General features: G+C 39.3%; 1 protein-coding gene across 3 annotated transcripts; it reads right to left on the bottom strand.

The window, feature by feature from the left end:
- Positions 1-680: 680 nt before the first annotated feature.
- LOC117306816 (ADP-sugar pyrophosphatase-like) lies at positions 681-25,801 on the bottom strand. 3 transcript variants are annotated; one of them, XM_033791344.1, is made up of 10 exons: positions 25,672-25,801; positions 23,225-23,294; positions 22,252-22,426; positions 20,660-20,783; positions 17,268-17,375; positions 14,577-14,672; positions 14,126-14,181; positions 7,518-7,563; positions 4,602-4,664; positions 681-3,966 (listed from the first exon to the last, which is right to left on the bottom strand). In XM_033791344.1, the coding sequence occupies exons 3-10, from the start codon at positions 22,321-22,323 to the stop codon at positions 3,842-3,844; spliced, it is 690 nt and encodes a 229-aa protein (XP_033647235.1). In that variant the 5' UTR covers positions 22,324-22,426; positions 23,225-23,294; positions 25,672-25,801; the 3' UTR covers positions 681-3,841. The 3 variants fall into 3 exon arrangements, with proteins under 3 accessions (XP_033647235.1, XP_033647236.1, XP_033647237.1); XM_033791345.1 differs by having other exon boundaries at positions 23,249-23,294; XM_033791346.1 differs by lacking the exon at positions 23,225-23,294.

The following is a 25,801-nucleotide window of genomic DNA, read 5'->3' as shown; positions in this document are numbered from 1 at the left end:
ATCCTTGAGAGGATAGTGTGCAAATCTTCTTTGTAGAAGTATATATTGATAGTTGAGATGTGCACAGTGGTTGATGAAGTATGTACAGCCCTATTCGTTTCAAAACAAACACTTCTATAGCCCAAGGCGCCCAATAGGAAGGCAATGTGTACATTAAGTACAGACTTGGCTGTGCCGGATGGTGGAAAGGATAATAACAGGAAAGGGAAAAGATCAAAAGGTGGACTTTGGACAGAGAACTTCGTAAGATGAAGATGTGGCAAATGTGTTTAGGATATTCATGTCGCCATAACTCTGAAGGCAATGGATGGTTGAGATGAGCATGGTGGTAAATACAGCACAGAGCAAAGAGATGGCTGCAAACATAAATGGCCAAACTCCAAGCTATCAAATAAAACTGTAAACACCATACTTAACGAGTGCATTTTGGGTGTTTTTCAAAGTCATGTTCTATGATCTGTTCGGAGTACATGCACTCGTTTATAAAGGGAACCGGCGCAACATAAACTGTGAAATAAAATTTACCAGGTGGGAATGTTAATATTGGACTCATTTTTACAGTGGAAAATCTCCAGATTTTGAACTGGAGCAACATAAACTATTTGAAATAAAATATACCAGGTGGGAATGTTATTGGTTAAACCCTCTTGTGACTAAATTTTCACAGTGGAAAAGCTCAATAGATTTTGAAAGTCAATGGTAATAATGTACGTGTTTATTATGTATACTTACTTCTCTGAATACGTTTATAACTATATACCACCTAATGTCGATTGTTATATATTTCTAGAAAATTTAAAATAGTAGTAATGAGAGTACATTTACAGGAACACACCAATATACCATCATTTCATATACGCCTTTTGGAAAGCAAAACAATTGAAGGAATGCAATCTTCAGAAAGCAAGCCAAGTAAACCATACTGGTTGGTATCTATCAAAAACTAGAGGCTTGAGTTTACGTTGGACGAACTTTTCTTAACACAATATGGATATAGGTGCCTATATACCGTACATCACGAATGAAGTTCTCATTAGACATTTAGTGACCGAAAATACACTGCCTAGAAGTATAAAACGAAAAAGAAGATTTTCTGTGTAACCTATGCATAAAACAACTACACGACTACATAATATCAAAAAGCAAAATCAATTTATAATTCTCAACAAATATGAGGTCCACGAATGTTTATACAGTCTAACACTTCGTTTCTTCGCTCGAACAAATACACGTAAAAACAAACCGTTCCTAATGACAATATCGCTTTACAGGTATGCGCCATTTTGCGTGTTGAATTACCCTGTCAATTGGGATTTTTGATATTACAGCCCTTCGGCTTCGCCGGCTTGCGTTATCTGCCTTTCTAAAGCCACGTGCAGAAAGCAGACATTGTCAAAATAGTTTGCGGTTTGACAACGTCTGCTTTCTGCACGTGGCTTTAGAAAGGCAGACGCAGCTTCATTGAATACGTTTAACGCGAATACCATTTAATGTCATTTATGATTTGTTTATATAAAACTTTAAAGTATCGGAATTAACGAGAGTACATTCACATATGTGTGCATCACTTCATAATATTTCTTCATGATGCTCTAGAAAGGTAGACTCGGCTTTCATTAAACCCAGAGCCTAATCCAGGGTTTTGCTTTAAAACGGAGACAATAGCGACAGGGGTCTGCCGATGTTATGGTCCAGACGGAGACTAGTATGTTATGAATGACGTCACAACACAAGACTATGAAGTACTGCACCTAGATATAAGAAATATACAATCGCTGATTGGAGAATAGTTTACTTTGTACAAGACCTTCAAGCTTCACACCCAAACCATTTTTACACATTGACTACCATGTCAGATACATGTATTTATTTTTCGAATGATTAATTATTTTTTTTATGTTTTATTACTTTTTTTTTTTACTAATTGAGTGTTGATTTCTCTTAGAACCATACATTTTTATAAAAGCCATTATACATGCGTTCATCGCAATCTTTCATTTCTTACTTCTATGAATCCAAGTTGTCAAAAGTCAGAAAGGGCCTCATTTAAATGCAAGAATAGGCCTCACCAATCACAACCTACACATGGGTTTCTGTTCTCTGGATTGGAAAATTGAAAATACAGGAATGTTTTATTTATATTATTTTGGCAAATGTAAAATGTGTGACAACCCCCTTGGCAAAAATAATTTGGCAAACATTTTGTATAATGTTATTATTGTAAGAAAAAAAACACTGAGGACTAAAAAGATACTAGAATTGTGAAGATGGCGAATTTCCCAGTATAAATTCTGGTCTCCTGTGTTATGTATGTGAAGTGTGTCCTGAAACCCTTGTGGTGGACAATTATTAACACAAATTCCCGAAGACAATCGGGACATACTAGTCGAAACGTCGATTGCTATGGAGTAAGCAGCTCTTTTCACTTCCATCCCGACTCAAAAGAAAGTAACCACATTGTTCCCCAGTTAGAAGAACTAATGATTAAACATGTATCCAGCATTAAATCCAACTTTTAAGGCTATTAACATAAAATAGGCCAATCTATAAATCAAGCTTAAAGTTACTAATAAGCGCAAAGGTAAAATAAACGGTTTAATGTAAACAGTTTAAGATCAGCATAGATGTATCAAGCATTATGGATGTCTTTGTACAGGAAGTTGTATCAGAAACTGGAGACACACACATACATACATACATACATGTTTAGTCTCCTGATCGCAACATTTGTTGTACATGAATAATGCTTACTGTAGGCCTAGATCACTATTCTTGCCGAGGCCAATGTGACTGTACTAACTTTATAGCTACGTGTATCACATACCTCACTGTACTCACTAAATCCAACGACCACCTAAACTGTTTGTATATATACCCGTTAATGTTCCTTGATGTAGACGAGGAACAATTATAATTGTTTCTCTGCATGGTTGGGACGACTCTGTTATACAGATACCAGGCGTGGATTTCACAAAGAGCTAAAATGGTTCTTAGTTGCTTCGATTGCTAAGTAAAGTGTGATGCCATAATACAAATTAACCACCATGGTTATTATTTGTCTTGCGATGAAATGTATAAAGCGTATTGAATAACCCCTTTTTTGCTATGAAAGTCGCCATCTTGTAGGGCAAACCGTATGCGCGTCCAAACGCAAACATCGATGAAGCTTGAAGCATTCTCGATTTTATTTGTACGGCAAATGCACGCACACACGCACGCACACGCGCATAGACGCCATGTTGTTGCGCAGATATTTAAACGGTTACGCCATTTGCAACACGTCTATTTGCAACACGCCATTTACAACACGTCTATAAATCATTTCATAAGAAAAACACACAATGATAACCCAGCCCCCAAATAACTCAGCCCAAAATTGCATCCCTTGTTTGTTTTGCATTTAACAAATTAAAAAGTAATTATTCATCTAGCCATTACAATAACTCCATCAAAAACCCTCTACATTGTATTTAGAATACTGATATCAATATAAAAATTCTACTCCAATTATTAACTGTACAATATTATCGAGTACCAGATTATTAAACAAATCATTTGTAAATATGAAAATTAATAAAAAATATGTTTTGACCTGTGGTTCTTTTATAATTAAAAAAAGAAAGTACCTCTCTGAATGGTTGATGAATCTTTGATTCCTTGAAACAAAACAAAATTCATATATGGAAATAAAAAAAATCATAAGGCACAAATTCTATTGAATATAATATAACAACTTTGTTCATCAATCAAGAGGCAGTACAAGATCCTTCTAAGAAAAATTGCCTCAGGTGTCAACAAAACTTTAATTTGTACCTTTTTCGGTCAAGTTTTCCTTTGGTATTTATTTCCTGAAGAGTCCCTTTTGCAGGTCTGTACCTTCTTCGCCTTCCTGGGGCTGGAACTGCGCCAGAGTTGCTGCGTAGGTATACACCCGTGCATCTACAAAATCACCAGCATTGCTGTATTCTGAAATGTAAAGTCATACATTTATATAGGGTATCATTGCTAAGTGGTTAAACCAAAAATTTAAGTTCTGGTGGTTAAGTAATCAGAATGTGGTCATGACATATTAATGAAAGAAAAAAAACACCCTTTGTCGCACCATGGTCACACAAAGTTGTGTGCTTCCCGATGCTTGATTTTGAGACCTCAAATTCTAAATCTGAGGTCTCGAAATTAAATTCGTTGAAAATTACTTCTTTCCGGAAAACTACGTCACTTCAGATGGAACTGTTTCTCACAATGTTTTAGACTATCAACCTCTCCCCATTACTCAAAATCAAGAAAGGTTTTATGCTAATAATTATTTTGAGTAATTACCAATAGTGTCCACTGCCTTTAACATTGACTCTAGTCTTGTTTTCCAAATCAGCAATATCATCATTGATACAAGGCATGATTAAACAAAATTAAAATAAAAAAATTGTAAAAAATCATCCTCATCATCAGTTCTACTGTATAAATCATACAATTTTTAAAGGTCAAATTTCCAGACATTGCCCTTCCAAATCTTGAACCTGCAAGAAATATCCTACAGTCCACTTCTGGCAAACATTAGGCAGTGCGCTATAAAACTTATTAAGGAAATTTGTTGTACTTGCCATTTAGCTTATGCAGAAGTTCATGCATTGGTGCTTGAATTACTTCAATAAATTCTCCTTCATCTGAAACAAAGAAAAAACAATCGCATTCTTTTCACGATTCAACTGTTTCAATGAAAACAAAAAAATCCGTTTCGTAATCAAATTATGTTGTTATTGTGAATAGTCTTGATCAACACAAATTGATTCACCGTCACAGCTAGTTTTGTAATAGTCGTGACAACACGATTAACCGAGTAACTGAAAACGATAGTTGCGACGCGACTAAGCATCCAGTAGTCAGGACTACGACACTAGTCTCCCAGCCTTAATATTTTGTAGGGATATTTTGCCTAACACAACGGTTTGACTACATGATCATCCTTTGATGTATTTGAACACACACCTGAAAATATAGGTTAATGTGTATACCTACGGGAAATCTGGTTGAGAACAAGACCTTGGTGATAAAAGAAAATGGTTTTAAATATTTTCAGAATTGAGATAATTGCTCTTCTTCCTGGAATTGGGGCTTACTTCTCACTATATGATAAAATGAAAACCATTGGATTGATTAAATCAGTAACCTAGATTGTCTACCTATCAGATCGGACCGCCTGCCTCCTTTATCTGGGTATTTTATGTTCTTTGTGACACAATATTATTCTTGATAGAGTGCTCTTTCATTGAAACACAAATAATTGAAAAAAAACCTCCTTTAATATCTTAACCTTGTTCAGTCATTCTCCCTATGTGTGTGCATGTTATCAGTTTAATCACCATTAATTCATTAACAAACTGAAATCAACATGGGATGGGAAGTCGTTGGTAAAATGATTTTTCCTGTCTGCAATGACTTAGTTTGACAGCTTAAATGCACTGGGCACATTTGGTAGTTATCCAAGACCAGTATTCTCACTTGGTGTATCCCAGCATACATGCCTGCAAAATCTGTGAAATTTTGGACTCAATTGGTCATACAAGTTGCAAGATAATAATGGAAGTAAAAACACTCTTTTAGCACATGTTCTTTTAATATTTGAGTGAGAAATTACCTCTTTTTTCAAAAATACATTACCTCAGAGGGAGCAGTTTCTCACAATGTTTTATACTATCAGACGCTCTCCATTGCTTGTTACCAAGTAAGTTTTTATGCTAACAACTATTTTGTGCAATTACCAATAGTGTCCAGTGCCTTTTAGACAAATATAGTGGAGGATGAATTAGTCTCCATTACTGTACTTTTGTGCGTATGCAATCACCACCTTGAAATCTTGTGGTATTTGTAATAGTTCACAAATTTGAACGCTGGTTTCTGAAAGAGGCTCCAATGTCAAATTGAGATACGTGTTCCATTAATTTTATAATAGGTAGAGTGCTCTTGAAAGTGTGGGTGTTACAGTCTCTTAGGTCGCATTAAAGGCAGTGGACACTATTGGTTGTTACTCAAAATAATTATCAGCATAAAACCTTTCTTGAGGGAGACGATGATAGTATAAAACATCGTGAGAAACAGCTCCCTCTGAAGTGACGTAGTTTTCGAGAAAGAAATATTTTTCCACGAATTTGATTTCGAGACCTCAGATTTAGAATTTGAGGTCTCAAAATCAAGCATCTGAAAGCACAAGGGTGTTTTTTTTTTTCATTATTATCTTGCAACTTCGACGACCGATTGAGCTCAAATTTTCACAGGTTTGTAATTTTATGCATATGTTGAGATACACCGAGTAAGAAGACTGGTCTTTGACAATTACCAATAGTGTCCAGTGTCTTTAAAGCTGTGTGAAGTACCATTTTATTATAAGACCGTTTCCGAACTTTGGACTTTGTCTTCAGCTACGGCTTGTTCTTGCATGTCTGCCTATTCTTCAACACTGACAGATACACTGATCAAGCTGTAGCTGTAGGCGAAAGTGCCGTTTCAGACTTGGCCTGATACTCTTGCAGACTCGCCCAGCTTTCCTCTTTTTTTATAGAGAAAGAAAATTTGGAAACTATCAATCACAGAGGGCAGCATTCATTTACTTTGAGTGGGAAACAATCTAGTGTCGTTTTTGTGCAAGTCACTTGTTTGTGTCTTGCTCCACATAAACAGAACTGAAGCATACCAGTTAACTTCTCACTCAAATACTAAAAGACTATGAACCTTTTTTAAGACTGAAGCACACCAATTTGTGAAACAAGGGTGTTTTTTTCCATTATTTTCTTGCAACTTCAATGAACAATCGAGTCCAAATGCATATGTTGGGATACACTAAGTAAGATTACTGGTCTTTGACAACTTCAAAAGGTGTCCAGTGACTCTAACCTATCATGCTAACCGTTTAAATTACCTACACTTTGGGGGTTTTATGATTGTTTTTTAATTTGCTATATTTTTGTGGCTGTTTTTTATTACTAGGAAAACACTTTTTGTGTTTTCATTATGAATAAATAAGTATTATATCTTATCTAATCTCATCCTTAGAGGCAGTGGACACTATTGGTAATTACTCAAAATAATTAGTAGCATAAAACCTAACTTGGTAACGAGTCATGGGAAGCTGTTGATAGTATAAAACACTGTGAGAAATGGCTCCCTCTGAAGTAACATACATGTAGTTTACGAGAAAGAAGTAATTTTCTACGAATTTGATTTCGTGACCTCAGATTTAGAATTTGAGGTCTCGAAATCAAGCATCTGAAAGCACAGAACTTCTTGTGACAAGGGTGTTTTTTCTCCCATTGTTATCTCGCAACTTCGACGACCGATTGAGCTCAAATTTTCACAGGTTGGTTGTTTTATGTAAATGTTAAGATACACCAAGTGTGAAGACTAGTCTTTGATAATTACCAACAGTGTCCACTGTCTTTCAGCAGGATCATCCATTCAGCAAAGTTTAAATTGAAAGAGTAAAGGGACAAATACAAAATACTGGATTGGCAAGATAGGCTTACCTGGATTGGATACAGGCCTTTGGTTGAACGGTTCATCTCCATCTATCTGTAAAATGAAGCAACTCAGAATTCAGTACCACATAAAAACATTTAACTGCTAATATATAGACCATGTGAACCTTGTTTACAATAAGTGTGACCTTGTACATTCTGTATTCTGGCAGACAAGATACTGCACAGGTCATATGGGAAAGTTGACATTTTGTGTCATAATTTCCAAATAAAAAACAAGAGTTGTGAGGTAAAAAGCTGGTCAAGTTTTGAGATGTGCCCCCTTTCATCATATCAAAAGTTGATAAGAATTAGACAGTGCAATCTCCATAAAGTAGAAGATTTTATGTTTTCTTCCATTGAGCTGTGTACAAATCATGCATGCAGGAAGTCCATGCTCTGGGTCTCTTTTGTAAACATGTGATGTCACAGGTCACATCGTCTATATAGGATTTGCACTGCCACTAGTAACCGCGAAATATCTGTGGTCTGGTTCGTCCGGGTCAAGGGTTCAAATCCTGCTCGAGTGATATGAGTGTGATTTTTATTCACGGAGCTCAGGGTAATTACTGAGTATAGACTATGTGACCTCTGACTGACCTCTGACGTCACTCGAAAACCATAACATGATTCGCGTGCATACCACCGGGCAAAACCTTTGTTTTTTGGCAGCCAGCTAGAAAGTGTATGCAATCTTACCATGACTACGCGTCTTTTGCTCGGCGAAACATGATGTATGCAGTGTTTTGTCAACAGAGAGTGGTTTGAATGTAAACATAGGTCACATCGTCTATACAGTGCTAAAATACATCGGTGTATAATAATAATAATAATAATAATAATAATAATAATAATAATAATAATAATAATAATAATAATAATAATAATAATAATTATTGTCGAGTGGACTAAGGAAGATCTAGATGTCACTGACAGGAGGACAAGAAAACTAATGACCATGCATGGCATGCTACACCCGCGGTCAAATGTTAGTAGACTCTATCTTCCGAGGTCAGAGGGCGGAAGGGGGTTGCTTAGCGTGGCGGACAGTGTTAACATCGAGCGCAGAAGCTTGCATTGTCATGTCAGGAGGACCGAGGAGAGCTTGTTGAAAGTTGCACAAAGGTACACGAGGGCTGACGAAGTTGGGCCGAAAGAGTACAAGAGGGAAAGGAAGGAGGAAAGACATCAAGATTGGAGGAACAAACCACTTCATGGCCGGTTCTTGAGGTGTACTGAGGAAGTGGCCAGCAGCAAGTCATGGAATTGGTTAAAGAGTGGAGAACTAAAGAAGGAAACAGAGGGCTTGATTACTGCGGCGCAAGACCAGTCTCTAAGGACAAATGTAATGAAGGCAAGGATAGAGAAAGCAAACGTCTCTCCTATGTGTAGAATGTGCAATAAAGCAGAGGAGACTGTATTTCATATTGTTAGCGAATGCAGTAAGATGGCCCAGACGGAGTACAAAGGAAGACATGACAAGCTGGCCAAGGTGATTCACTGGGATCTGTGTAAGAAGTATGGTGTCAAAGTACTTGCGAAATGGTACGACCATGTTCCGGAGAAAGTTGTAGAGAACGACCAGGTCAAGATCCTTTGGGACTTTAACATTCAGACCGATCATGTTATACAACATAGGCGTCCGGATGTTGTGCTATTAGATAAGACGAAGAAGATGTGTCATCTCATTGACATAGCGGTGCCAGGTGATATAAGGGTAGCTTCGAAGGAGATGGAAAAGATCGAGAAGTACCAGGACCTGGCCAGGGAACTTCGTAAGATTTGGCAGGTAAAGGTAAAAGTAGTCCCCGTGGTGGTTGGAGCACTTGGCACCATTCCCAAAGCACTGGGGAAACATCTAGATGAAATAGGGACAAATGTGAGGGTAGATCTATTACAGAAGGCAGCGCTTTTGGGAACAGCGAGGATCCTGAGAAAGACCCTTGAGATCTAAGGCTACGGGACGTAGCCCGGCTCGAGGAGTTACCGGCACAAAGGAAAATGAGATCTTTCTTTTGCATGCTGTGATAAAATGAAATAATAATAATAATAATAATAATAATAATAATAATAATAATAATAATAATAACTACTTGGTAGACACCACAGGGTAAGTTTGAAGGCAACTAGTCAACACCTTGTTGCTATTTTTGGTGCAAAAAGGTTGGATTTTTTTCGTATTCGGAAAACTTTCTACAACGTAGACCGCACCGTGTGCATTGAATCAGTGAACGGACGCGCGCATCATCCGCGTCCTTTGGAACATCTTGATTACAACCAGTGTTAAGTCTTCGTAGGGTTGGATATTCTATAGCGTTGCTGTATGTAATTCTCCCTGAAACTATAAACTTTCTCACAATTTTGTGATGTTAATAATGAGTGCTATGGAGCATCAATTCAACGGTGAAAGAGTGACAAACTCCCAGAGAGGAAGTCCTTCACCCGATCTGGTTGGTATGCCTGAGCAGGTGCTACCAGATCGTATCCAAACTGCTCACAACGGGATTCGTGGTGGAACCAGGAGAAAATGGAGTAAGAACGATAACAAAATTGCGATGGACTGTTATATTAAGAGTGAACCGGACAAGAGAGGATACAGAAGGAGAATGATAAGCCTATGGCAAGATAAAGGAATGTTTGAGATTAGTGAGCAGCGTCTTGCAGACCAGATAAGTACTATCAAACGGAACCAGTGGTTAACCAATGTGGAAATTGAGGAGATGAGGAGGATAGTACAAGCTGAAAGTGATGGAACAGATATTGTTAACCACCAAATACCGGATCCGGAGGAGGCGGCTGCTGCTAGCTCACAGAGTGAAGATGAGGTGAACCAGCCAGGGTTGCGAAATGGTCAGGATGATGATGGCATCGACGATGAGGAGGGCGTAGAGTTCACGGAGGAGGAAGTGCAGATTAAGCATAGGCTTCAAGAGGTGATGGAAGCGGCGAAGGGGTCAAACGGGTGGAGTATTCCAGCTTTGCGCCGGGTCCCAAGGAAAAGGCTGACAGAAATGTCAGCCGTGGTAAGTAAAGTCCTTGGGTCGGTAAGTACGGATAATTTATCGGAAACTAACCGTCTTATTTTTGCAGGGGCAGTTGTAGTAGGGGAAAAGTTAGGGGTAGAGGTGTCTCAACAAGGGAACAGTACACCATGGTGGAAACGTCGCCTGGAGGGTCAAATTAAAGATTTGCGAAGAGATCTCAGTAGAATAGAACAAATGAATAAGGGTTTATTGAATAGTTTAGACTTAAGGAATACAATTATGACAAAGTACAACGTCAAACGTAAGGGTGTGAGTGTTGTAATAGAGGAGATTAAGCAAAGGGTTAAGGCTAAGGCTGCAAAAGTGAAGAGGTATGACGACAGGGTTAGGCAATTTCACCAGAATAGATTATTTAATACCAATCAGCGTCAGTTGTTTAAGGAATTGGATGGGAAGGCTGACAGCACGCAAGCGAGCCCGAGACCAACAGAGCCAAAAACTTTCTGGGGTGGTATTTGGGACAAACCAGTAAAACACAACCGACAAGCGGAATGGCTAACAGATGTGAAAGATGAATTGAGAGGGGTACAACAGCAAGAAGGGTTCCAGATTGACGTGGACAAGGTTAGGAGACAGATAAAGAAGGTGCCAAATTGGAAAGCCCCGGGTATGGACCATGTGCATGGGTACTGGTTGAAGAACTTCCGTAGTTTGCATGAGCGAATGGCCCTACAATTGCAAGACTGTCTAGTACAGGGTAAGGTCCCATCTTGGATGACTGAGGCAAAAACAGTGCTGATCATGAAGGATGTCAAGAAAGGTAACGTTGCCAGTAATTATAGACCAATCACGTGCTTACCTGTGATGTATAAACTCTTGACCAGTATGATTGCAGAAGACCTATATCGCCATATGGATGACCAGCAGTTGTTTCCGGAGGAGCAGAAAGGCTGTAAGAAGCGGTCCAGAGGTACGAAGGATCAACTTATCATCGATAAGGCTGTACTGAAGGACTGCAGGAGCAGAAAGACTAATTTGGCAATGGCGTGGATTGACTACAAGAAGGCGTATGACATGGTATCGCACACATGGATAATGGAATGTCTGGATATGGTTGGAGTGGCTGATGCAGTAAAACGTCTTTTAGGTGAGAGCATGAAGACGTGGCGAACAAATCTGACAGCCAACGATGATAATCTGGGCAAGGTATGCATAAGAAGAGGTATTTTCCAAGGTGACTCTCTGTCTCCGCTGCTGTTTGTTCTTGCACTGATGCCCCTGTCGATGATTCTAAGGAAGGTGAGTGCAGGTTATGTAATGAAGAAGGACGGATGTAAGATCAACCATCTGCTTTTTATGGACGATTTGAAGTTGTTTGCGAAGAATGAGGCCGAGATCGACTCTTTGGTGCAGACCGTCAGGATTTTCAGTGATGACATTGGGATGCAGTTCGGTCTGGAGAAATGTGCTTCAATGACCATGAAGAGGGGGAAGAGGGTACATTCCGATGGCATTGCTCTGCCAGATGGTGCACAGTTGAGGGCTTTGGGTGAGGAGGAGAGTTATCGGTATCTTGGTGTACTTGAATCGGACCATGTCCTTCACAAGGAATCAAAGGTAAGGCTGAAGGCAGAATACATCAGGCGTGTAAAGAAATGTTTGAAGTCTAAACTAAACGGGGGGAACATGATTAAGGCGATTAACACATGGGCCGTGTCTTTGATGAGGTACAGTGCGGGTATTGTCGAGTGGACTAAGGAAGGTCTAGATGTCACTGACAGGAGGACAAGAAAACTAATGACCATGCATGGCATGCTACACCCGCGGTCAAATGTTAGTAGACTCTATCTTCCGAGGTCAGAGGGCGGAAGGGGGTTGCTTAGCGTGGCGGACAGTGTTAACATCGAGCGCAGAAGCTTGCATTGTCATGTCAGAAGGACCGAGGAGAGCTTGTTGAAAGTTGCACAAAGGTACACGAGGGCTGACGAAGTTGGGCCGAAGGAGTACAAGAGGGAAAGGAAGGAGGAAAGACATCAAGATTGGAGGAACAAACCACTTCATGGCCGGTTCTTGAGGTGTACTGAGGAAGTGGCCAGCAGCAAGTCATGGAATTGGTTAAAGAGTGGAGAACTAAAGAAGGAAACAGAGGGCTTGATTACTGCGGCGCAAGACCAGTCTCTAAGGACAAATGTAATGAAGGCAAGGATAGAGAAAGCAAACGTCTCTCCTATGTGTAGAATGTGCAATAAAGCAGAGGAGACTGTATTTCATATTGTTAGCGAATGCAGTAAGATGGCCCAGACGGAGTACAAAGGAAGACATGACAAGCTGGCCAAGGTGATTCACTGGGATCTGTGTAAGAAGTATGGTGTCAAAGTGCTTGCGAAATGGTACAACCATGTTCCGGAGAAAGTTGTAGAGACCGACCAGGTCAAGATCCTATGGGACTTTAACATTCAGACCGATCATGTTATACAACATAGGCGTCCGGATGTTGTGCTATTAGATAAGACGAAGAAGATGTGTCATCTCATTGACATAGCTGTGCCAGGTGATACAAGGGTAGCTTCGAAGGAGATGGAAAAGATCGAGAAGTACCAGGACCTGGCCAGGGAACTTCGTAAGATTTGGCAGGTAAAGGTAAAAGTAGTCCCCGTGGTGGTTGGAGCACTTGGCACCATTCCCAAAGCACTGGGGAAACATCTAGATGAAATAGGGACAAATGTGAGGGTAGATCTGTTACAGAAGGCAGCGCTTTTGGGAACAGCGAGGATCCTGAGAAAGACCCTTGAGATCTAAGGCTACGGGACGTAGCCCGACTCGAGGAGTTACCGGCACAAAGGAAAATGAGATCTTTCTTTTGCATGCTGTGATAAAATGAAATAATAATAATAATAATAATAATAATAATAAAACCATTCTTATATAGCGCATATCACCGTGAGGTCCCTATGCGTATAGTGGCAAAAATTTATGTTCTTTTTTTTTTACAGTCCCAGACCATGAGCAGAGACAACAAGTACAGAGTCTCGCCTTTGAGAGGGCAAGGCCACTCGTTTTACAAAAAGGCACCTACGTTGGGAAATCTTCAAGTCTTGGAAATATTGAAGCCAAGACCAGAGCAAGAGGCCATTGCATCCATGTAATTCCATCCCTGGATCAAGACCACAGGAAACAGAAACTTCAGTCTTAAAGGCACTGGACACTAATGGTTATTACTCAAAATAATTGTTAGCGTAAAAAATATCTTGGTAATGAGCAACAGAGAGCTGTTGATAAGTATAACACATTGTGAAAAATGGCTCCCTCTGAAGTAACGTAGTTTTTGAGAAAGGGGTAACTTCTCATTTAAATTTAAAAGTACTTCAGGCCTAACTTTACACATCTGAAAGCACACCAATTTGTGCAACAGGGTGTTTCATCTTTCATTATTCTTTTGCAACTTTGATGACGAATTGGGTCAAACTTTTCACAGATTTGCTATTTTCAGCATATTTTGGGATACACCAAGTGAGAAAACTGGTCTTTGACAATTAACGATAGTGTCCAGTGCCTTTAAAGATCAGTCTTGTGATTGAACAAAATTGTAAGAGTTTGGGTTAGGATTCTACAAAGACAAAGCTTAACACCTACCTGCATGTATACTAAGTTCAAAGTTGAGGCAGAGAGACCAGGATCCATTGCAGTCACTTTGAAATAAATAACAAATAATAATTTATATGAAGGTCTGCCTCAGGGTCGCACAGATAAATAGATCAAGTCAACTTCGTTTTCTATCAAGAGACTTTGATCATTCTTGCTTGTGTACATGTACTTCATGTTGTGATAAACATTCTTCCCTTACACAGCAAGCACAGAAGTTTATTACGCAATTGCTTCGTCCTTCGGATGGGACAGAAAGCTGTAGGTCCAGTATGTTGTTATAAAAACTAGCAACGCACACAACAGACCCCAGTACACACTTACTGCAAAGAGAAGGGGTTTGCCTCGCTGTGTCTGGCAGTGCGTTTATCTTTAATCAAGAATGCTGCTCTAAAAAGAAGAAGAAGAAACTGTGCCTAAGACACATGAACTATTGACGTACCTGGAGAGACACTGCTTACTGTCCCAACATAGCCTGTCTCTTCCTTCAGCTCTCGAATCGCTGCTTCTGAGGGCATTTCATCATTGTCTATTAAACCTACGGATCAACATCCAACAAAAATAATGTTAAAATCAATATCAGGGAGAAATGCTAAATCAAACATGTAGTATCTCAGTATAGATGGATTGCACATCATTGATCGCCGTATTTGATGATAAACATTAGAAAACAGTGTACATGTACATGTGTATGCACTACGTACAACTCTCAGCCAATGATAGCCTTTCACACGTGTACGCTCCATCAAAGATGGTGGTCAATGGCGTCATGTGCAAGCCATCTATAGAACCTTGTGTAACCCCAAGGGTAGTCTTTGGTCCTAGCTATGCAAGGGTCAACATGAGTTACTGATGTTTGATTTCGCACTCCTCACCAAATTAAGTCAATGTCATTGTTTGACATAAAGCCATAACAAATCCATTCAATCTCCATTCATATAGTAGCGTTTACCTACTTTTAAATCAATCTTTAATGTAGACTAAGCCTGAGTAAAATAAAACATACAGTGGCCCTCATGGAAGGGGGAGAACCCTGTGCACATAACACCCCCCTACCAAGACCCAGTGAGATCTAATTGATTCAACAACCCATTCAATAACCCCACACAAAGTGTGTCTTTTTCCCTGCTTGCTTCCACCCTCCCACCCCCCCCCCCCCAATGAAAATGTCTGGTAATGCCACTGAATACATACATAATATATAATTTAAGAATCTTCAAACTGCATGCAAAATCATTCCAATCATACATGTACATGTACTGCAATGATGGGATACATTTCAGAAACACTAGGAGGGAAATTAAGGGGAAGCAGACTTCCCATTTTACTCAGAAGCAATCAATGTAAATACACAATGGAAAATATTACCAAGTAGGCCTATACTAAGCATAGTATGACTGCTCTGCTGCCACCTATAGTCTGAAAGTTTCCTATTATTATTGCTACTATTATTTACTTCTCTAAAACAAAACAGATCGAACTGACTAGTTACAATTGTACATTGCATACACGTAAAACAATAATAAATAGGAAAGGCTGAAAGGGATAGAAAACACAACATTTCATTAGCAATTTATAGACAGAGTGTATAAATGACAGGCAGTAAAATATCACACCGTGTGTACAATAACATGTAAGCAATAAATGATCGGGCAACAAAATATCATGCACATGTGTACAATAATTATAGACAGTGTGAATAAATGACAGGCAATAAAATATCACACCGTGTACACAATACTATCCGACTGGGGAAAAAATATCATAGTCATACACATAATAAATGACCAGGCAACAAAATATCATGAACATGTGTACAATAATAATAGACAGTGTGAATAAATGACAGGCAATAAAATATCACACCGTGTACACAATACTATCCGACTGGGGAAAAAATATCATAGTCATACACATAATAAATGACCAGGCAACAAAATATCATGAACATGTGTACAATAATAATAGACAGTGTGAATAAATGACAGGCAATAAAATATCACACCGTGTAAACAATAATATCCGACTTGGGAAAAAATATCATACACATGTAAGCAATAAATGACCAGGCAACAAAATATCATGCACATTAGTACAATAATAATAGACAGTGTGAATAAATGACAGGCAATAAAATATCACACCGTGTACACAATGATATCCGACTGGGGAAAAAATATCATACACATAATAAATGACCAGGCAACAAAATATCATACACCATGTGTACAAAAATTATAGACAGTGTGAATAAATGACAGGCAATAAAATATCACTCCGTGTACACAATGATATCCGACTGGGGAAAAAATATCATACACATAATAAATGACCAGGCAACAAAATATCATACACCATGTGTACAAAATGTGACCAGGCAACAAATATCATACACAAATGAATGGGCAAGAAAATATCAAACAAGGTGTACACAATATATGAATGATCAATAAACATCAAACACAATTTATACAATAATATGTGAATGGCAACAAATATCATACAACATGAAAATACAATAACAATGCAAGGGCAATCACACATGTGTGGTCAATTATTAAAAATTGACAAATATTTGCATACAGTGTAAATGAAAGCAAAAGTATAAATCACAATTTTGGTCATCATCAACAAAGTAAATCAAAACAAAGACAGGTACATTTATGAAATATTTCCATCAGAAACAATTGTAAGATTCCCTTTTAATATTTCAAGAACCCAAAATAATGACAACAAACATTGTCTTGGGGGGGGGGGGAAGGGGTCAAAATGCATAGGGTACAAACAAAATGACCCTAGGGGCATATGGCCACAGGGATGTCAGGGTGTCATTTGGACACAGGACACTCTGTTTTTAAATTGCCAGTAAACTTTGACATCCTTTTACAGGCCTGTATGATTCGTTTTTAAAGAGCAAGGGCACCAAGGCGTTTTCTCTTTAGTAAAGGGCACCCTATGAGGAAAGTGTAAATTTCTACTGGAGCATTTCAAGGGCCATGCATCAAGGCAATCGCCTTCATTGCCTCCGTGAGTGAAGTATCAGGCACAAATCATGGCTAAAACATGCTTAGGGGAACCTCTACCAACCCTCTACTGGAAAATTATGTTACTAAACTGACAAATAAAACTTTACCTGCAGGGAATTCTATCGTATAACACTTGAGTGGTGGTCGGAACTGCCGCACCAATATCAAGCAGTCGTAATGAAGTAGCCTCTTTAGAATTGTTACCATAGCAACAGCTGTCAACAAAAGACAAGACAAAATCATTGTAAATGTTAGACGACATCGTTTAAATCAACACATCTATGAAAGGTTAGAAAACAGACCTAGCAAAGTTGGCAAAGTGTGGAAAAAAATAATTAATAGCAGAGTCTTTCTCAAAGGCTAAAATGAAAAGGTTACACACCTTGAAAGGTTACCCACTAATGTTCTAGATCCAAATGTTCCAACACAACTATGTTCAGACAACCCTTCGATCTGACACCCCTATTTAAGTTCCTAATCCTAAGCCCAACTAGGCATAGGCAACTATGTTCAGACAACCCCTCGATCTGACACCCGCTGCATATGCACGGACGTCACCATGATGTCGGGGTGTAGGAGGAACATAGAGTAGTCATGGTACATTGTTATACCTCTGTACAAATTGTGAAATTTGATTTGTTTGAGAACCAATCACGTGCCATGCAACAAATACGCATGTATCATGGCTAAAGATGCACGCTACGCGTAATGCACAGTGCGCCGGGTAACATGAAAAGTGAAGACACCGGTGTACATCACCTTGATCGTTCCCACCGTTGGTCGATTTCCAGCGCTGTACAAAACACACGCGAGTTCGAGAGAACAGGTGAAGAATTGTTTCTTCTTTGAACTGTTCGTCTGCTTATTAAACCATGAATAAACTTTGAGAAGAGGAATAACAATTTTACCAAGGTATAACAAAACAATTGTTGAACGCTGTGACTGGGGTCCATGGGTTTTGTACACCCTCGGTGGCAAATGGTACCCTCGGCTTTGCCTCGGGTGCCATTTCCCCCCTCAGGTGTACAAAACGCCATGGACCCCGTCACAGCGTGCAACAATTGTATACTGTACATCAATGAGACAGTTTGTGCCTTGCAAGCAGCATTGCCAGAAGACCCAACTATTGATTGCTTAGTCAAGTCGTGACTACTGTCTTTTAACTACTCGCTTAATCAGGCCACCTAGACTACTACAAAAATAGTCACAACTACCTTTGTGGTGAACCAATTGTGTCGCTCACGACTATACACAACAACATAATTTACTGACAAAAACACAATGTGACATCAATGACACAATCCTTCAATCCCTTCGGCGTAAAATTGACTATTGCGCTAGCGGCAAATGATATGCCGCAATGCATCTGGGGAATAAAAAATTAGTCGCGTGAAACGAATAGTAGAGGCATGACTAGTCGAGTAGTAAAGTTCACTAGTCGATCCAGGCTTAACCTTTTTTTTAGTGCTTGTTGTAACCCTTGTGGGGTAAATCACAAGAGGTTATCAGCATATAGGGTTGTTAGAACATAGGAGTAGTCTATTTGAAGGTGCATGGTCTATGTGCAGAAGCAGCATTTACAATTGTTATACATCGGTAACAAACTGTGAAGTTTGATTGGTCGAGAACCAATCAGGTGATGCGCAACAAAAACACATGTTACATGGCTCAACGGGCCAGGTAACATGAAAAGTGATGTACACCGGTGTACATCACCTTGAATCGTTTCCAGCGTTGGTCGATTTCCAGCGCTGTGTACGAAACAACCGCGGGTTCGAGAGAATTGTTTATCGTTCGCTTGCCCATTAAACAATGAATAGTCCGTCGTAATAATGTTTGAAGATGACAACAGAACTTCGAGAAGAGGAATAACAATACAAAGGTATAACAAAACAACTGTTGCACGCTGTGATTGGGGTCCATGGGTTTTGTACACTCTCGAGGGGAAATAGCACCCTCGGCTTCGCCTCGGGTTCCATTTTCCCCCTCGATGGTGTACAAAACGCCATGAACGTTTAACAATTGTATACTGATTGGACACGTAACTAGGCGTGAACCTCTTCTCTCAATGCTCCTGGTCAAGAAGATCCAACCTAAAGAACCCTTTTGAAGAGTTAGAGCACCAATGCATACCTATCAACACCAACTGTCCGATGACCTCGAGGATGGTTGCAATTGGATTGAACCAGCTTCACCAAGCCACTCAACATATCGAACAATGGAAACCGACAGTTAACAGAAAAAGCTATTTGTAGCCACTGAGTAACGCCTGTACGCTGCACATGCACGGACGTCGCCATGATGCCGGGGTGTAGCAGGAACATAGAGTAGTCATAATGAGACAGTTTGTGCCTTGCAAGCAGCATTGCCTTGCAAGCAGCATTGCCAGAAGACCCTTCTCTTTCATGACCATCTCCGGTTTTGTTTGTGTGTGCATTCCACAACACACAAGATGGCTCCAGCACGGTTCATACTTGTACTGGGAATGGGAAATTTTTGATATCATTGGGACAAGCCTCGTCCATGAAGGCAAGTTTTAGACCAAACTTAGGATAGAGAAAACATTTTTTTACCATCCTTCTTATTATTTTTGCAAAAAATAGTTAATGGCCTGACGTTTCGACCCTAGCAGAGTCTTTCTCGAAGGCTAAATGACAACACAACAAACATGAACAGGTAACTACATGTAAGTGAAACATAAGCAGTGAAGTGGAAATACATGTAGGTCATCACTTCAATCTTCCTAATCACTCCATTTCTGACATGATCTTACAGGGCATAGAGGCACTAGGCAACCACAGAGAGACTGTGCGTTTGAGTAGGGAGAAACTCTGGATTAGACGCCTCCAGACCATTCAACCCCATGGTCTGAACATCCAAGAAGGAAACGACTAATAAACCTTTTGTTTTGCCATCTCCTTTTTTCCCCATAGCCTTTTAGCCTGAGCCTCATTCACTAATAAATTACTGTTTACCCAACCTCACCACCCTTGATGTTGTCCTTTGTCTTTCCATCTTCTTGCTTGTGGTCAACCCAGTCCCTTCCCTTCACCCATTAACTAATTTTTGCATTTATACTCTCGGTCCATTTGGTTGGTAAGTTGTTTAACTAATTCTATTTTCTCTTCTTATTATTTTGACAACTACACGTACATGTCCAACAAGAGCCCTTTAATTAGACTATTCTACCCTTCCAATTTCACCATTTCGAGACGATAATTGGATGCAGTTTGCACACAGGTGCCAAGCCTGTTGCTTCACTTCTGAAAGGGTAAGGGCACCAAGGCGAGTTCTCATGTTTGTGAGAAAATTGTTAATTTCTAGCGAACATTTCAAGAGGCACCAAGGCAATGCCCACGACAACGGAGGCCTCTGTTGCATTAGTAAAGAATCAGGCCTGATGATCCCCAGAGCAGCTGCAAACAGCCACAAGATTTGACCAACTTTCACTCAGACCAAAAAGGTCATAGAAAGTTCATATTATTAAGGTTTGACGTACCATCAGCGACCCCAACTCTCTGAGGTTTGGTAGTTCTCTCCACCATCTCCCATGTCCTGACTTTTCCTGATGGATCTTTGTATGTAATCCTCTCTAAGGATATCCACTTCTCTCGGTGAACAGTCTGTGGACACAAGAAAAACAAAATTGGAATCTCTTTCCGAAAAAGCGCTGTAAACAAAACAATACATTATTGAGACTTATTGCAAAAGATCACTTTATAACACTATACTTCAATTGGTCACTTCGTAAAAATGTGATAGTCACAGTGAAAGCTAACACTACAATGTATTTAAATCATGGGTAAAGTTGGGTTGTGACAGCCCACATCACTGAAACACAATGTGGTAAATCTAGTGATGTGCCAATCTACTTAGTGTTATTGCAAAATTTTTAGGCATGCTGGAACATGCTGAAAATTTCAACAGCGAAGAGCATATTTTTGTATAAAAGTGATGCGCAAAACAGCGTCGCTTCAGAGAATTTCGCTGATTTAAAGCCATTATACACTTTCGATAAACAGTATTGTCCAAGTCCCACACTTCGTGTATCACAACTTATATATAAAATAACAAACCTGTGAAAGTTTAGGGTCCATCAGTCATCGGAGTCGGGAGAAAATAACGGGAAAACCCACTCTTGTTTCCGCACGTTTCGCCGTGTCATGACATGTGTTTAAAACAAATCCGTAATTCTCGCTGTTTTAATGTTTTCTCAAAAATAAAGCATTTCATGGAGTAATATTTCTAGAGAAGTCTTTCACCATTACCTTCTGTAAACCCTGTAAATTATTTGTAAATCAGTGAACTTTTTTCTTTTTTTCTGTACTGAAAGTGTATCATGGCTTTAATGTATCAGATAGCTTAAAGTTGGATTTCGCAAAAACATTTGAAATAACTTTGTTTCATCGATCTGCACACAGAGTCCACATAAGACGAGACACTTTTCTGGAGAAGACATAAAAAATGGCACAGACAGCTGCTCCAGATCAACCCACACAGTGTCCCAAGCTGATTAAATCGGCCCAATTTCCAGACAGCGGCTGCGTATAGGAAGGCTGATTAAATCGGCCCAAATTTCCAGACAGCGGCTGCCTATAGGAAGGCTGATTTAAATAGGCCCAATTTCCAGACAGCGGCTGCGTATAGGAAGGCTGATTTAAATAGGCCCAAATTAGAACCCATTTGTATTGATTACAACACCTAGCAGTGCAACCTTTGACATTTTGTGATAGTTCAAGTAATGAACAGGTCTAGTCAGTGAAGTACAGCTTTGATCTTATGTATGCTCTTGTTTCTGCTGTACCAGCCAGGCTTCTGATTGATGATACCTAAGCATAACCCATAAGGACTGTAAAGGGGGTAACCCTGTTTCAGCCCTAGGAGTAGGTGGCAATAGCCCATACTTTGAAGTGGCCTTTAGGCCTTGTGTGTCAAGCGACTTGCATAAAAACAAAAGTAATAATAATAAAAGTGCCACCAAGGATAATCCAAGAAAATACTATCATTATACACCTGGGTTAAGTGAAGCAATTATGGTTAAAAGCCTTGACCAAGGACATAAATGCTATGTAATTATTTTGAGATGTTCACCTCTTGTTTGATGAATTCTGCTGTGTTTGCATCTGCTCGACTCGCAGGCTCACTGGTTCCCGCTGTCGACATACTGGACGTATCAGTAACTGACAAGCAGGATCTACATGTACGAGAGAGACGGCTGGTGTCCTGGAGTTGCTTGGAAAACAGCACGGAGAACCGGCTAACGAGTCTAGGAATAAAACCAAAGCGGATACAATACAGTCAAGGGGTACTGGACACTCAATTTCTTTATTGGCTTATTCTCTTCTGGTATGGCTTTAATAAGAAGAGTGTCAAGCAATGTTGTAGCCACGGTGGGTAGTGCTGGGCAAGCCCGCCCAGAACTAACAAATTTCGCTCAGCACTTTGAGCAAAATACACTGTGCTGCCCAGCACGGACTGCACTTCAGCAATGATGGTCCCAAGGTTGTACATGTAGCTATACCAATGGTGGGCTATACATCAACCGTTTTAGAAGTCCACCACGCGCAAGCAGACCAAGCAATATGTTTAACTATAGAGCCATCATTGCTGCACAGCAAGCTTGAGACATGATGCCAGGTTTCCAATCTGTCGTGTTAAGGGGCCATGCAACTGAAATTGGGTGGCCTTTTGGCTGAATTCTTTCTCGGTGACATTTGGTATTCCTTATCATTAGATCAGCGCACAGTGGACAATGGTGGACAACATTTTGATGGGAAATCTGTGCTGGTGGCACAATGTATTTTGCTGGCAAAAATTGTGAGTCCTTGTCAGCACCGTGGCTGGATATGGCCCCATATCTAAACATTCATAATTTTGTTGAACCTCTCGCCATTGGTTGACTAAATTGGATTTAGAACCCACCGCTACAGATGGTCTAGCTATGTACAACACTGGCATTTAGAATATAGGCCTATCAAAATCCAAAACCAACACTGTTCATGACTATTTCATTATTTTGTTTTACATTCAAACTTGGTGGAGCACATAAGATAAATTTATTTACTTGTTGATTTGAGTCCTGTCTTACCAGGGCAGCCCAATGAGTTGTCAGAGAACTGTTCTCCCCAAGGGCCCTGAATACATACAAAGACAAAATGACGACAACATATGAAAAATACAATGTTACAATAACAGAAAGGATCAATAGCACTCAGCACTATGCACCTACATATGTACATGTAGTAGGAGAGTGTAAGTAGTGTTAGTAGTCGCGAGTAATACACTGGTATACATGTATAAACAATTTGGACACAAGCAAACGTTTAGTAGAATTTGATATTTGTCTGAGATCCAGGTACTAAGCTTTGCTTTTAAAGGGAAGGTACACGTTTGGTAATTACTCAAAACAAATATTAACTTAAACACTGACTTGGTAATGAGCATTGGAGAGCTGTTGATGTATAAAACATTGTGGGAAACGACTCCTTCTGAAGTAATGTAGTTTTTGAGAAAGAGGTAATTTCTCACTAAAATAATAAAAGACTTCTAGCTAGAAGTCTTTTACTCCTATCTGAAAGCACACAAATTTGTCCAACAAGGGTGTTTTTTCTTTCATCATTTTCTCGCAACTTCGATGACCAATTGAGCCCAAATTTTCACCGGCTGGTTGTTTTATACATTTGATGGGATACACCAAGTGAGAAGACTGGTCTTTGACAGTTACCAAACGTGTACCTTCCCTTTAATTAGTATTGCTTTTTAGCATAAGTGGGGAATGCTATTTAGGCCTAACAAAACAACAACGGAACAAAAGAAAGTACAATGTACACAAAAAGACACTTCACAACAAGATGAACATCCACACGAAAAAAATCCTAAATGCAAGTTTAAAAAAATATATTTTAAAAACATTTACAAAGATTGTTTTCAAAGGAATCTGTTTTATTTGGGCTCAAAATTGACACTGGTCTGCAGGCCTGAACAGTGTCGTCTCACGTTGAGACGATAGCGGATCGCACCTTAGGCCTTTTTTTTTTTCATGAAAGATCAAGTTGTCAAGCAAGCAAGGTATTAATCATCTTATACATCTCGCTTCAATCGCTTTATTTTGGCAAAGAATCATTTCATTCACCGTGTTTTTCGTCCGTTCAATCAACGAGCGATACCATATATGGGCATTACTGGCAACAGCGCCCTCTGTTGTTCAATGGAGTGTTCGACTGGTTCCTTTTGAAAGCATGAAGTCGGATAAACAGGCGTGTGGTGTGATATGTGAACACCCTATCCGTGCGTGTGAGGGAAATCGATCTAAAATTTGTATGTTGCGTTTTTGTGAACGTTGAAACCACGACTGTTGCACTGGATATTATTACTGTCGACCGTAAGTAGTCGGGACAAATACTAATATTTGTGTCAAATCTACCATTTTGAAAGCAAAAAATATTCATGAGATCAAAATTCGGAAGTAAAAAAAGTGGGGAAAAAAAACAGAAATAAAACTTTTTAAAAAAAAGGGACCGAGATTTTGCTACTTTTACGGTCGGTCGGGATAGGGCAATCCAACATATTTTTTTTTTTTAGGCCTTATAGTTCAAGCTAGTACGTACTAGTGCGTAGTATACTGAATATAAATGTTTGTCTTTGTTTGTGTAATTACTATTGGTAATTACTCAAAACAATTATTAGCACAAAATCTTACTTGGTAACAAGCAATGGGGAGAGGTTGGTAATAAAAACATTGTGAGAAACAGCTCCCTCTGAAATGGAGTATTTTTCGAGAATGAAGTAATTATCTACAAATTTGATTTTGAGACCTCAAATTTAGAACTTGAGGTCTCAAAATCAAGCATGCAAGCACACAACTCTGTGTGACAAGGGTGCTTTTTCTTTCATTATTATCTCGCAACCTTCGGCGACCAATTGAGCTTAAATTTTCACAAGTTTGACATTAAGCAAGTGGGAAGACTAGTCTTTGACAGTTACCAATAGTGTCCAGTGTCTTTAAATTAAAGAAAACAGTTGACTTGCTTCACTGCATAAAAAAAAGCATAATGAATAAACCTTTACCCAACATAGTTAGGGGTCAACTATTCTCTAGTACACGGTCGGACTGTAGTAAGCAGACATAAACCCATGACGAGCCTTCTTTCTTTACCTTCTTTATAAAAATATAAAAATCAGATGCAATTTGTTTAACTCAATTAAATTATCGGATAACTTTCCGTATGGCGCCACCACCTTTTCACTCATTTTGACAAAAAGGGATATCTCATTGAGGTAAATTAGATACTATATTATTTCATAACGAATGAAAAAGTGGTGGCGCCATACGGAAACTTTTCCTTAATATAGGGGCAACAGATTGATAACCGGTGGTTTATTAAACCACACAATTGGAGTGCAACTCAATGGACGTGAGGTCACTGAGGATACACACAGTGCAGCTATCTTTAGTCATATTTTAAGTTATGATGTACATATTTAACCAGTATAAAACAAACATAATAATACCTTGAAATGTTGGCTGCCACGATGGAGGTGTCTTTTTCACAATATTGGGGAAATCATTAATGGAAAATAGAACCAAAGTTTCTGTCGAATATTTACTTCGCAGTCACATGTGCGGTGGTGGTGGTGTACC

This window comes from Asterias rubens, chromosome 2 (genome assembly GCF_902459465.1).
Source record: "Asterias rubens chromosome 2, eAstRub1.3, whole genome shotgun sequence".
Lineage (NCBI taxonomy): Eukaryota > Metazoa > Echinodermata > Asteroidea > Forcipulatida > Asteriidae > Asterias > Asterias rubens.
The sequence above is the reverse complement of the archived record's forward strand: the minus strand, read 5'-3'. Positions and strand labels throughout refer to the sequence as shown.